This window comes from Balaenoptera ricei, chromosome 4 (genome assembly GCF_028023285.1).
Source record: "Balaenoptera ricei isolate mBalRic1 chromosome 4, mBalRic1.hap2, whole genome shotgun sequence".
NCBI classification, from domain to species: Eukaryota; Metazoa; Chordata; class Mammalia; order Artiodactyla; family Balaenopteridae; genus Balaenoptera; species Balaenoptera ricei.
This window is the reverse complement of record NC_082642.1, coordinates 103,625,495-103,639,538: the sequence shown is the minus strand read 5'-3', so window position 1 is coordinate 103,639,538 and position 14,044 is coordinate 103,625,495. Positions and strand designations below refer to the sequence as shown.

Sequence of the window (14,044 nt, the reverse complement as noted above, 5' to 3'; positions counted from 1 at the left end):
ATATGTGTTTTTTAAATTCATGTTTTCTGGCAGTTGGTCTATCTTTAACGAGTGTTTTATACAGATTTTTGGTAGAGGAACTCTCCAAAGAAAGAAACTTTGGTAGTATATTTGGTTTGGCAGATCCTAAATGTATTAGTTATTTGTTGCTGAGTAACAAAATACCCTAAAATTTAATAGTATTAAAACAGCATATATTTATCACCTCTCAGTTTCTTTGGGTCAGGAATCTAGGCATAGATCAGCTGGGTCCTTTGTTTCAGAGTCTCTCACAAGGCTGCAGTCAGGGTGTCAGCTAGGGCTGGGACCTTACCTGGTGGCTTGACTGGGGAAGGACCTGCTCTTAAGCTTACTCTTGGCCCAATCTAGTGCTTTTTCCACTGCAACACATATTGGTGATTATTTGATTCACTTAAGAATCATTCTTTGGGTCTTAAATCCAGCCCTGGGAACATCTAGCTCTTTTCAGTCCTTCCTGTTACTTGGTCATTAGTGTCTGTGCCTCTGTGTGTGTGTGTATACTTACACAAGGAGAAGAAGGGAGAGAGGAAAGCAGGAAGGGAGGGAATTTCATCATATGTTAGTGTAACTTCTTTTCATTTTTAAGAACTATGCTTTTTTCTTTTTCCTTAGGTGCCTTAGCTGGACCAGTTATTGTGGAGCCACATGTCACAGCAGTATGGGGAAAGAATGTTTCGCTGAAGTGTTTAATTGAAGGAAATGAGACTATCACACAAATTTTATGGGAGAAGATACATGGCAAAAGTGCACAGACTGTTGCAGTTCATCATCCTCAATATGGATTCTCTGTTCAAGGAGAATATCAGGGAAGAGTCTTGTTTAAAAACTATTCACTTAATGATGCAACAATTACTCTACATAACATAGGATTCTCTGATTCTGGACAATATATATGCAAAGCTGTTACATTCCCACTTGGAAATGCTCAGTCCTCTACAACTGTAACTGTATTAGGTAGGTGTACTTGAATTGTATATCTTGGTGGTGGTGTGAGGATTATTGTAAAAGTATTTTCAAGAACTTAAAATGATTGAAGTGATATATAAATGTAGGTTTAAAATAAAAGAATTCAGATATGTTTTTTCAAGTTCTGTCATAAAATTCTATGATTTTAGACTCTTGGTTTAAACTAAATCTTGTCCCTGTCTACCTGTGTATCTATATAAAGCTGTGTAATTTATAGCTATTTTACTTTCTTCATGAAAGATTGTTTTTTATTTATAATACTAAGTGCTGAGTTTCTTTGACATTTATTTTCATTATTTCCCCTCAAATTTTCAACCTTTATTTAAATTACCATCTTTAAATAAGCTCTTCCATTTTTTAAGTGACTGTGGTCTTAGAGCCATTGACATCTCATGTTTGTTTTTCAAATCAGATTTTATTTCTGCTGTTGTGGATTTGCATAGCTATTTGAATCTTGGTCTATTGCTTGCATTGAAAGATCTTCTGCCTTTTCCTATCTGATAACCATTAAAGTTTATAGCAGAATTTAGGAAGAGCTTATTAGCATTAAAATAGTCACCTGCAGTGACAGGTAAACCAATTTGGAATAGCTGGTGAGTACTTTTATAATCCTAGAAGGAGGATTAAGGAGTAAAAGCAACTGTAGCCATTTCCACCCAGAGTGGAACTCCTTTAATGGGTGGTCTTTGCTGTGACTCTGCCTGTTTGCCTATCAGGGACTTTGTAAGGTCTGCTGATAGCTTTCCCTACTCAATCCTTCTTCTTCACTTTTCTCCCAGATGTTGTTCCCTAATAAGCCTTTTGTACTCCTCATTTGATCTCAGTGTCTGCTTCCAGAGAACCAAATAACTACACAGCCTCTAATATTTAATGGCATGATTTCAGGGTCACTGATGTGCAGGAAAGCAATTTGGTCCAAATATGTTATATATTTTTTCATGTTGAGAAATACTATTTAAAAATAGAAATAAAATTAAATACTTGAAGGCTTTAATGTTTAAGAGCCTGCCCTAAGAGCTGTGGGAAAAATATAACTTACGTTTACAAAATTGATACTTTTGAGTACTGTTTTGATTGGAAGGCAGGGCATAAATATCTGAAAAATCAAGTGCAAGCCATTGGGGTAAAAAAAGTCACAGAAAAATTCAGTGTCAAGAAAAAATAGATAACTAGTTCGCATGTAGAAGAGAGAACTCGTGAATAAGACTTTTTGCTTTAAATTTTAGTAATTCCCCTTAAATTAACACAATACTCAATGGTTTAAAGCTCGACTGTTGATAGTATAAGACTAGTCACACTTTTAGCTGGGTCTACTTCTCTAACTTCATCTATTCCACTCCTTGCTCTACTTCTCCCAGCAACCCAAATTTTATAATCATAATTAACTATTTGCACTTCATTAACACCTGTGTTTTTACATGTGTGTTTTCTTATGTCTGGAATGCCACCTTTTTCCTCCTGTCTCTTTCTTCCAGATTCTTCTATTTAACGGCTACTCATCAAACCACATCCTTTTGGAAGCCATTCTTGAAATATCTACCCCTCTGCAATTTAATGGGGTTTTTTTGCTCTTTTGCCTTTGTATCTTGAGCTTATCTTTGTTGTAGCAATTAACATAGTGCTTATTATATGTCTTCTTCACTATAAACTTGTGGTGGACTGCAACTGTGCACTTTAAAATTTAACTTTATATCCCTAAAGCCTATAAGAGTTTCTGGTATGTAGCAGTAATACACTAAATGTTACCTAAGTAGGGTATAGGAATGGGTAAATAAACTCTGTAGTTTAGAAATGTTTTGTAGAAAAGTAGTTGAGCCAGTCCTTGAATGGTGGATAGGTTTTAGGTAGGCAAAAAGGAAAGAAGTATAGGGAGGAGAATAAGTGAGCCAACGCAGGGAGGCAGAAAACAGCATATATTAGGGCAGAGTTTCTTCAGAATTGGCATTGTTGGACTTTGGGGCTGGAATTCTTGTGATGAGCTGTCCTGTGCATTGTAGACTGTTTAGCAGCATCCATGACCTCTACCCACTAGATGCTAGGAGCAGTTCCTTAAGTTTCAGCAAGTTAGAATGTCTCTCAACATGGCCAAGTGTCCTCTGCGGGACCACTGATAATTTGTTGATTGTTCAAAGGGTTTATATAAAATACAAGAATTAAAGGCTAGAAAGGTAGAGTAGGAGCACTTTAAAGTAATCTAAATATTATGATGGGGAATTTGAGCTTTATATTGCTGGAAATGCAAACTTAGTATACAGCATTGTACTTCTTCTCACCTCTCTTCTTTTATTCTCAGATTCTTGCTGTTTATTTATTTATTTTTTTTGGCCACGCCGCATGGCATGCAGGATCTTAGTTCCCTGAGCAAGGATCAAACTTGTGCCCCCTGCAGTGGAAGCATGTAACCCTAACCACTGGACCACCAGGGAAGTCCCAGATTCTCGCTGTTTAAAGCATGGTTCATGAACCAGCAGCAATGGCATCACTTGGGAGCATGTTAGAAATACAGAATTACAGACCCCTCCCAGACTTGTTAAATGATAAATCTACATTTTAGCAAGATCCCTAAGTACTTTTTATGCACAGTAGAGTTTGAGAAACACTGCTTTGACCATCTTCTCACCTTGCTTAGAGGGATACCTAACTCGTAGACCTGATTTAGAAGTAATGTGATGAAAGTTGTGATTTAAGATAATGAGTCTGGTGTTTTTGATGGATTGAAATGAAGAGTCCTGAAATCATAATGCCTCAGCCATGAGGCCATGAAAGCTTGAAGTTAATTTTCTAATTTCTGCCACTTGAGTGAGGAAGGGAGCTACTACAAAGGAAAAATTAGCAGAATGTTGTAACTGACTGTATATAATAAACTAGGGAGGTTTGAACAATAACAGATTTTGAACCTTAGTGATTGAATAAATTATGTTACCATTAATTTAAATGGGCATATCTGAATGAAAAACATGTTGGGGATTGGGAGGATGAGATGATGAACTCAACATTTGGCTTATTGAGTTGGAGGATACATAGGCAAACAATACCAGGTAGGTGGTTAGAAACTATAGAGTCAAGCTTTGTATCAAAAGCAAATAAAATCAGGGATCATCCAGGTAGTAGTGTTTATCAGATAAAAGTTTTTAAGAGACTTACAAAAAGTGACTGAGGCCTAAGACTCAGTACTTATTAGGGCAGAGATTGGAAGAAATAGAGATGAATTCAAAAAGATGGCTTTGAGAAAAACTGTCAAAGTAATATTATTCATATCAAGAGAAGATAAAAGTTTTTAAGATTACTCTAGCAGCTTTTTCCCACAGTGAGAATCAAGCCATACAGAAAATGATTTCAGTGACCATTTTTTCAGTTCTCCGAAGGCTGGCACATAGCTACTGTCATTCTAAATGCATAGCCCAGAAGTTAATTCATTACTTACAGCAGATACCTGAAGCCGTTAGAACTTAATTCTTTTGGAACTGATTGGGAAGAACTGTACTAAGTATCAAATTTTACCAAATCAGTCAAAGAGAATAGGCAAAGAAAAGTATTGAGTGTATAGATTAGGCAGTGACATTAGAGTTTCAAAGGAGTAGTAGTAATAGAAACTGAATTAAGGGAATGTAATATAGCAAAAAGCTTTGGGAACACTGAACAACAAATGCCCCATAGCAGAAGAGTTGTACAATTGGTTACTTCCTCTTGATATATGGGATATTATATAGTTGTTAAAATTTCAAGCAGCAAGAGAAGTATTGCTGCTTGAAAATAAAATGAGCCACAAAACTGTAGGTATGCCATGATTACATCTATATAGAAACTAGAAACAAATAAGAGAAGGAAATGGAAGAATATGATAATGACTGTGTTAAGATATTACAGTTGTGGATAAGTTTTCTTTGTTTTTCCAATTTTTAGTAATATTACTTCTGTAATTAAAAAAAAAAAAAAAAAGATTTCCACTGCTGCACATGATGGAGTAACAGGGATTGGATTTACCCTTTCTCTCTCTAGCAACAAGAAAACTAGGCAACTTAATAGGCATGGTAGGGTTATGATCCCTGAAAGAAGGAAAATAAACAAGATGAGTTCTACAATTGCTCCAGCCTCCTCCTTAGGCAGTTTCCAGTGACAGCTCAGTGACAAGGAATTCAGGTAGAGAATGCTAGTCTCACTGAGTTTAAGAGACAGATTGGACAGGTGATTAGAATTTGTGGAGCAGAATACTGGAAAGAAGGGAACATGAGAGAGAAAGAATGTGTGTGCTTTAGAGACCCACAGAAGGGCCCTCTGAAGTCTTTGGTTTAGTACTGATCTATGTGCATGTGAGAGGAAACTTTTGAGGTGGGTGAAAGAACCAACAGAAAGAAGTAGGCTTAACAATCCTGGCGTTAATGCAGGGCTGGGAAAACTTCATGTTCCCCCAAATCAGAGTATACAGGGCATTGGGTAGCATCTTAAGAGGAAGCAACAATAAAACCACTAGACAGGGAAGGGTACAGAGAAGTTAACTTTTAAATGTTGGGGAATATGAGAAAAGTAACTTTAGAAAGCAAATGAAGTGTACAACCAGGAGATTGATTCCCTTCAGAAGAAATAGAAATAACAATTTAAAATTGACTTTAAGATAATTTTTTAAGTTCCTCGAAGATAAAAGCCTCTATTGATGGCACAGGTTATTCACACCAACTCTCCCATGGTGGGGGATGGGCAGGTGAAATGTTAAAAAACCATTGACAACTTCAAAGAAATAACAACATAGTGAGGAATATAACTAGACCAAATCTAAGAGAAGGTAGAAACAGAAATAAACCTAGTACCGAAAGCTGAAATCTATATTCAACCTTGGGGACATTTGACAATTCAGAAGAGACACTTAAGATGATGAACTAAGATTTCGAGAACCTTGAAAAGTGAGAGAGATGAATATCTGAATGCAAGTCTGCTCAAGATGGGATGTCTAATAACCTTTCTTATATGCTCCTGGTACCCAAAGGCTTAACGTTTTCAGAGTAATAGTACACCTGTAGTAAACCAGTCTTCTTAGAGACTTCTAGGCCTGGTTTATATTGCTTGGGTAGTCTGAAATTAAGGAGATCCTGCACTGGATAGTGTTCTCAGGAGCTAGCTTAGCAGAAGAAAACACAGAAAGGTACTGCATTCTAAGCCTCAAATTATTTCTACCTTAATTATTCAAACTCAAGGATATCATCTGCGTGAATAACCAGGCATACAAGTAAAGAAGACCCCACAAGCAGCAGCCAGCGCAAACAAGACAACAGAAACAGACCTGCATGAGATGTTGGAATTATCGGACACAGACTGTTAAACAACAGTGCTTAGCATTTGAAGGGATAAGTCAATCTCTTAAATTTCTGCAGAGGACAAGTCAATCTATTAAATTTCTGCAGAGAACAAGAAATTTGGTCTACTTCAAGGCCAAAGTACTATGTGATACATAATAGTAATTTGGCCTTGAAGTAGACAGGTAATTCTTAGTACAAACATACCTTGGAGATATTGTGGGTTCAGTTCTAGACCACTGTAATAAAGCAAATATTGCAATAAAGTGAATATCACAGTAAAACAGTCACGTGAATTTTTTGGTTTCCCAGTGTTATAAAAATTATGTTTATACTATAGTCTGTTAAGTGTGCAATATTATTATGTCTTTTTTTTTTACATTTTTATTGGAGTATAATTGCTTTACAATGATGTGTTAGTTTCTGCTGTATAACAAAGTGAATCAGCTATGTGTATACATACATACCCATATCCCCTCCCTCTTGCGTCTCCCTCCCACCCTCCCTATCCCACCCCTCTAGGTGGTCACAAAGCACGGAGCTGATTTCCCTGTGCTATGTGGCTGCTTCCTACTAGCTATCTGTTTTATATTTGGTAGTGTATATATGTCCATGCCACTCTCTCACTTTGTCCCTGCTTACCCTTCCCCCTCCCCATGTCCTCAAGTCCATTCTCTATGTCTGCATCTTTATTCCTGTCCTGCCCCTAGATTCTTCAGAACCACTTTTTTTTTTAGATTCCATATATATGTGTTAGCATACAGTATTTGTTTTTCTCTTTCTGTTACTTCACTCTGTATGACAGACTCTAGGTCCATCCACCTCACTACAAATAGCTCAGTTTTGTTTCTTTTTATGGCTGAGTAATATTCCATCGTATATATGTGCCACATCTTCTTTATCCATTCATCTGTCGATGGACACTTAGGTTGCTTCCATGTCCTGGCTATTGTAAATGGTGCTGCAGTGAACATTCTGGTACAGACTCTTTTTGAATTATGGTTTTCTCAGGATATATGCCTAGTAGTGGGATTGCTGGGTCATATGGTAGTTCTATTTTTAGTTTTTTAAGGAACCTCCATACTGTTCTCCATAGGGGCTGTATCAATTTATATTCCCACCAACAGTGCAAGAGGGTTCCCTTTTCTCCACACCCTCGCCAGCATTTATTGTTTGTAGATTTTTTAATGATGGCCATTCTGACTGGTGTGAGGTGATACCTTATTGTAGCTTTGATACAATAGTATTATGTCTTTAAAAACAATGTACATACCTTAATTTAAAAAACATTTTGTTGCTAAAAAATGCTAACCATCATCTGAGTCTTCATCCCGTTGTAACATTTTTATAGTAGTAACATTGAAGATCACAGATCATCATAACACATATAATAATAAAGAAAAAGGTTGAAATATTGTGAGAATTACCAAAATGTGACAGAGACAGGAAGTGAGCAAATGCTGTTGGAAAAACAGCTGATAAACTTGATCAGTGCAGGGTTGCCCCAAACCTTCTGTTTGTGAACAATGCAATATTAATGAAGCACAGTACAGCAAAGTGCAGTCAAATGATGTGTGCCTGTATATAAAAGCAGTTAACTGATAAATTTTATGCATTTGAATTAAAAACTTCTGCTCATCAAAACACACCATAGGGTAAAGAGACAAGCCCTAAACTGGTGGAAGATATTTTCACATATAATCAGAAAAGGACTCTCCCAAATCAGTAAGAAAAAAACAATTGGCTTTAATAGCTATTTTGTAGAAGAAGAAATTCCAAATGGCTCATAAACAAGAAAAGATTCTTAATGTCATTCATAATCTGAGAAATTAGAAACAAGGTTTCAGTGATATGCTGTTACATACTTACAAGGTTGGCAAACATTGAGAAATCTGACAGTATCAACTGTAGTGGGTATGTTGGACCAACCAGAGTGCTAAGATTGGGAGTAAACTGGTACTTTGGAAAGCTTTTTGGCATTATCTGGTAAATAATGGAAATAAACATAGTACCAAGGGATAAACTACAGGAACTTTTATACAGATATACCAAGATACATGAATGAAAATGTTTCTTATAAAATTGTTTGTACCAAACAGGAAATAGCACCAGTGTCCAACAGTAAATGAACCATACAGTAGTTAAAACTAATAATTTATACAATTGCATGCAAATCTAAATGATCTAAAAGTAAAAAGTAAAAAAAAAGAATTGCAAAATAATAATCTAAGGCTAAATGATCCCACATAAATCTCAGGAACAGAAAGTTGAGACAAAAAATATTAAAAAAATGAACCAATTAGAAATTTTGGAAATGAAAAAAAGTCTTTTAGATTAAAAACTTAATGCACACAGTAACCTATAGGCTTGAGCCAAAGAATTCATGATGGTGAGTACTCAGGAATTTACACAGAAAGGAGCATATAAAATTTGCTGGAAAATATGAAGAGATAGCTAGCATATATATGGAGGGTAGATTAAAGGGGTCTAACATTAAGGTTACTTCCCCTGCTGAGGAGCTTTCTTATACCAGATAAAGGTAGGTAGCATGTACATTTCAATAAACTGTTAGTGACATTACATTTTAACAGTACCTGTATTAAATGTGTTGTAAAACATTTTTGCTGCAAATTGAAGCATTATATATTAAAACCGCATTTTCTTTTCCCTGGTGGCGTAGTGGTTAAGAATCCACCCGCCAATTCAGGGGACACGGGTTCGAGCCCTGGTCCAGGAAGATCCCACGTGCCGCAGAGCAACTAAGCCCGTGTGCCACGGGCTTAATAGTGTAATAGTAATAGTACCTTTAATCTCCTTTCAGAGTAGTAGTACCTTTAATCTCCTTTCAGAGTAGTAGTACCTTTAATCTCTTAATGGAAATTATGATCAAATTTGCAGGAATTTTTTTTATATACTAATTTTGGGGAAAACTCATTTGTCCCTGTAAAGAAAAGTGTATCTTTACCAAGGAGAGCCATCTTTGTGATGGCTATGTAAAGTCTTGCTTTTTGTTTGGCCTGGTTCATGATCTCGTTCCAGGAATCCAACTGGTGTTGTCATTTAGTGTGTGTGTATTTTATATGCAGTTGTCTCTAAGTTTATGAAATATGGCTAGTTGTGGCTTGGAAGGAGTAAATATGCTTTTGATTGAAATGTAACTAATTTTTTTAAATTTAAACAGTTGAACCCACTGTGAGCCTGATAAAAGGGCCAGATTCTTTAATTGATGGAGGAAATGAAACAGTAGCAGCCATTTGTATCGCAGCCACTGGAAAACCAGTTGCACATATTGATTGGGAAGGTGATCTTGGCGAAATGGAATCCACTACGACTTCTTTTCCAAATGAAACAGCAACAATTGTCAGCCAATACAAGCTTTTTCCTACCAGATTTGCTAGAGGAAGGCGGATTACTTGTGTTGTAAAACATCCAGCCTTGGAAAAGGACATCCGATATTCTTTCATATTAGACATACAGTGTAAGTAAAGAGTAACATCTGCCTTTTAAACATCATGCATTTTATTTTAATTTTCTCCCTTTGACATAATTCTGTATCAAGCTGTCTTTAGTTTGAATATTTAATATTCAGATATTGTTATAGATTTTCCTTGTTGACATTTTTTCTTAATTAAAAAAGAATATTTTCATGGAAATTTCATTTAACCAGAACATATTTATGTTTGTAAAGACAGTGATTTTAAAGTTGCTGTCCAACTTAAAATTATTTAGCCTTGTCCTTTTTAGACCTTAAAAATAAGCTAGACTTAGGTGAATTGTGGAAATTTATACCTCAGAATGTGCAATACTTGGCGAAAAACAGCTCCTTCTCCAATCCAGTTAATTTAGCTGTTATTCATTTTTATTGATGCTACCCAAGGATCTTTTACTTCCTAGATGCATTTTAATTAGTTTGAAAATTTGTGTTTTTTCAGTATTATTTCTAGTCTGATTTTATTGATCATGTTGTAAGATCCTCATAAAGGTAAAACAGAGTCATCGTTGGGATAATAATAATCTTAGATAAGGTTCAAACCTGGCCCATCTTGTGCTTTTATTTTTTGGTTAAGGGATACTCTCTTGTGTGTATGTTTGTGTGGATATGTACGTGTGTGTGTATATACTTTCCCCTCTTCTATAAAGTTTCTCATTTTTGATACATTCTTTGTGTAGCATTTTAAAATTTTGAGCAAGAGAAAAAGTGATGGTGCAGATAGCATATAGCAAAGATAATGAAAATTAAGTAGGTTAAAGATAAAATTAGGAGAAGTGTTTAGGTTCTGGTGTCATTTCCATCCATGCACAGATCATAAATCTAGGTAGGTTTTTGAAGGAAATGTCCTGTTTTTTGTTGTTATTGTTTTGTTTTTTTTGATATGACATTCATGGCATTTTAATTTACACATATTCATTACACTTGATATAATTAATGGTTTTTAAAACTAATTCTAAGGATCTTTTTAAACATTTATAGGGTTAAACTTGAGAAGCTGTCTTACATGGATGTTATTACCATTGTATTCTTGAGTGCAAATACAGTCCTAGTAGTAGTCCCTCGGTATCCATGGGGGATTGGTTCCAGGACTCCTTCAGTTACCAAGATCCGAGGATGCTCAAATCCTTTATATAAAATGGCATAGTATCAGTATTTGTATGTAATCTACACTCATCCTCCCATGTACTTTAACTAGTCTCTAGATTACTTATAATACCTAATACAATGTAAATGTTATGTAAATAGCTATAAATTCAATGTAAATACTATGGAAATAGTTGCTGGTATGCAGCAAATTCAAGTTTTACTGTTTTGAACTTTGTAGAATTTTTTTTCCTGAATATTTTTCAACCACAGTTGGTTGAATCCACAGATGCTGAATTCATGGATACAGAGGGCTGATTGTACCTTCTTTTCTCCTCACTTATTTGGAGAATCCAAATAAAATTTTTCTTCTTTTTCTTTCTTGCTTTTACATACTTTTAACTTTTCCTTTTTCTTTTAAAATTTACATCCCGGTTGTAAGTACCATTAATATTTTTCTCATATGTATTTTTTCTTCCCTGTGTGTAATAATGACTGAAATTTTCTTCAGTTATTTATACTATTACTTTTTGTTTGCCTGAATGAAATTCTAAATGTGTAAAAATATTTCTCCTTATGTAAAACTTTATAATTATGGTTTAGATTTAGTGGCCTACTCCTAAAATGTTCTCAGAGTATTCTTTTTTCCTGTTAATTGGGCCCTCTGAAACATGTAAACAAAGCTTAAGGAGATAAAATCTTATATCCAAAATTCATATCTCAAAATTTGGAGGTATTCTTCGGGGATACTTTACTACCTATTTTCTCCTCCTTTGAAAATAACTTAAACTCACAGATATCTGTACTGTTCTTTCAGTAACATTTTTTATTACCAATTTTAAGGTAGAAAAAATGTTTGTTAATTCTTTGTATTTATAAGAGGCAGACATTTTTTATTTTTAATTATTAAGGTAATTGTACCTTAGTATAAAAAGTTTAATTTTTTACTACTTTTTCTGTAAACCTTGCTTGATTGACTTCAGGCTTCCCTGCAGAGTTAAAGACTGACCTGGTCTCTCTCTAACTTCCCATCTGGCCATGTACTCTTTATCTAGTTTACTTGTATAGCTCACAGAAGGGTGGAACGTCCCTGTACCATACACAAATAGCATTTCTTTATCTTTTCTCCTAGTATCCTTTTCTTTTCCTTCTTGGCCCTCATAACGGATTTTAGTTAAATTTTTTAAAATGTCATCTTTCCTGTTACCCTTAGAATATAAGTTTTGTGAATACAGAGTCTATATGTATACTAAACATCTAAAACAGTGCCTGTCACTTAATAGGAGCTAAACAATGGTGGTTGAATGAATGATTAGTATTGGATTTTACAGTTTGAAGGTATAAATTTATATTGATGGTAGATGTGGATAATTGCTCATTTAGCTAATTATATTACACATATGCTAAAAGACCTTTGGGTACTTTTAGACCGTGAATAAAAATTTAATGTTTTAGAACAGTTGAGGCCTCAGATAATTTACTTTAGTTGTGATTATAGTCTTAGAAAGTTTGTCACATCTCTACATGCCCAAAGGATATTAATTAATTGTAATATAAGGAATCTTAATTTTTTTTTTTTTTTTTTTTGTAATTGACTTGATATCTCTTAGGGGATATTTCCTTTTGAATTAAACATTTCTTTAAAGACAGTTTTATATAGTGACTTGGTACTTAAATGCCATGTCTCATCCAACTATATTTTCTTTGTTCATATACCTCTGCGTATTTCATAACAGGACTCTTACATTTTGCTTTTGGTGATTATAGGTTTGTGAATATTCTTACATTGTGTCCATAATAACTAGAATTGTACATGCTTATAGCTGCCTAGTGTTTGGTGCTCATTGTCCGTTCATTCAATCATTCTTTTAGTCAACCAGTATTTACTGAGTATTGTATTCCTTATTTCTTACGTATATGAGAGAAGGAAAATACACTACTTCTAAAGTTGTGTATTATGTTAATGCTTTATCGTTGTGTATTGCATCTATCATTAACAAAAGATAATCTGTTGTGTAATGCATTTATTTTATAGACGCTCCTGAGGTTTCAGTAACAGGCTATGATGGAAACTGGTTTGTAGGAAGAAAAGGTGTTAATCTCAAGTGTAATGCTGATGCAAATCCACCACCCTTCAAATCTGTGTGGAGCAGGTAATAATGTTAGATACTTCTAAAGAGAAATTATTTAAAAGTCAAAAGTATTCTTAAATGCATATTGGAAGTTGTTTTTATCAGTGTAATATATGATTACACTAAGAGGTGGAAATTAAATTAAGAGTTTCTAAGTGTTTTTCTGCCCCACCTCTCCCCACCTTCCGGCCCCCGCGATTCTGTTCCTCGGAGGCTGCTTTGGCGACGTTAGCAATTCCTTCTGGTGTTTATCATCATCGGTCTTAAACTGCTGCTGCTTAATTTACTAATCTTTAACACTGTCTATTGACTTCTTATTATGAAAATGAAAATTTAATTTTATATCTATCCCTTCACACATAAACATACTCATATACATATTCCTAACCTTCATCGTCCCAATGAAATTAAGCTACTTTGAAATAAACTGTGTAATCGTTGCCTCCCTATGACAGGTAAATATTATTTACTGAGAGTTAAGTAGTATACTGGAATTTTGTTTTCTTTTGTTTCTAAAGCTGTTTGTTTTTCCTGAGGCTAATAATTGCTTCTTTTTAGTTGTGTAGTTTACTATCTGAATATCCTTAATTCTCTTTATCTGTGGAATTTCAAACTGCTATACTGAGGTTTGCGTTCATATTTCTCAGTGTTTGCACCCCTCCCCCCACGCCCCACACCTTCTCAGTCTAGAGAATTGTATCTGTCAACTGTGGATTCTCTTCGCTTCTCTTCTCTTCTTTCTTATTCTTTTCTTCTTTTTTTTTTTCCCTTGGTCATTAACGCTGCTTTTTTGTTTGTTTGTTTGTACTGGAATTCCTATTTATTGTATACTAAACATTCTTTCTTACTTAGTTTTCAGTTTTTGTTGTTCTTCCAAGATTTCCTCGATCCCTCTGCTCCACTGATTGAAAATTTTCTTTTGACATATTTTCGGTTTCTAAGAGTGTTTTCTTATTCTCTGTTCATTTTCATAGCATCCTTTTCGTATTTTATGGATGTAGTATCTTCTTGTTTCTTCCTAGAGATACTAGAATTATTTCCTCTGCAGAGTTTTTTCTGCT

At 34.8% G+C, this 14,044-nt stretch overlaps 1 protein-coding gene across 3 annotated transcripts in view; it reads left to right on the top strand.

Annotated features, from left to right (window-relative positions):
- Positions 1-14,044, top strand: part of NECTIN3 (nectin cell adhesion molecule 3) — a 143,321-nt gene that overhangs the window by 39,809 nt on the left and 89,468 nt on the right. For all 3 annotated transcript variants that reach the window (XR_009502943.1, XM_059921187.1, XM_059921186.1), the window contains exons 2-4: positions 634-975; positions 9,457-9,753; positions 12,887-13,004. Coding sequence is in view for 2 of the 3 variants with exons in the window: in XM_059921187.1 (XP_059777170.1) it covers positions 634-975; positions 9,457-9,753; positions 12,887-13,004 (757 nt within the window). In the remaining variant the exon portion in view is untranslated. The remainder of the gene's footprint in view (positions 1-633; positions 976-9,456; positions 9,754-12,886; positions 13,005-14,044) is intronic.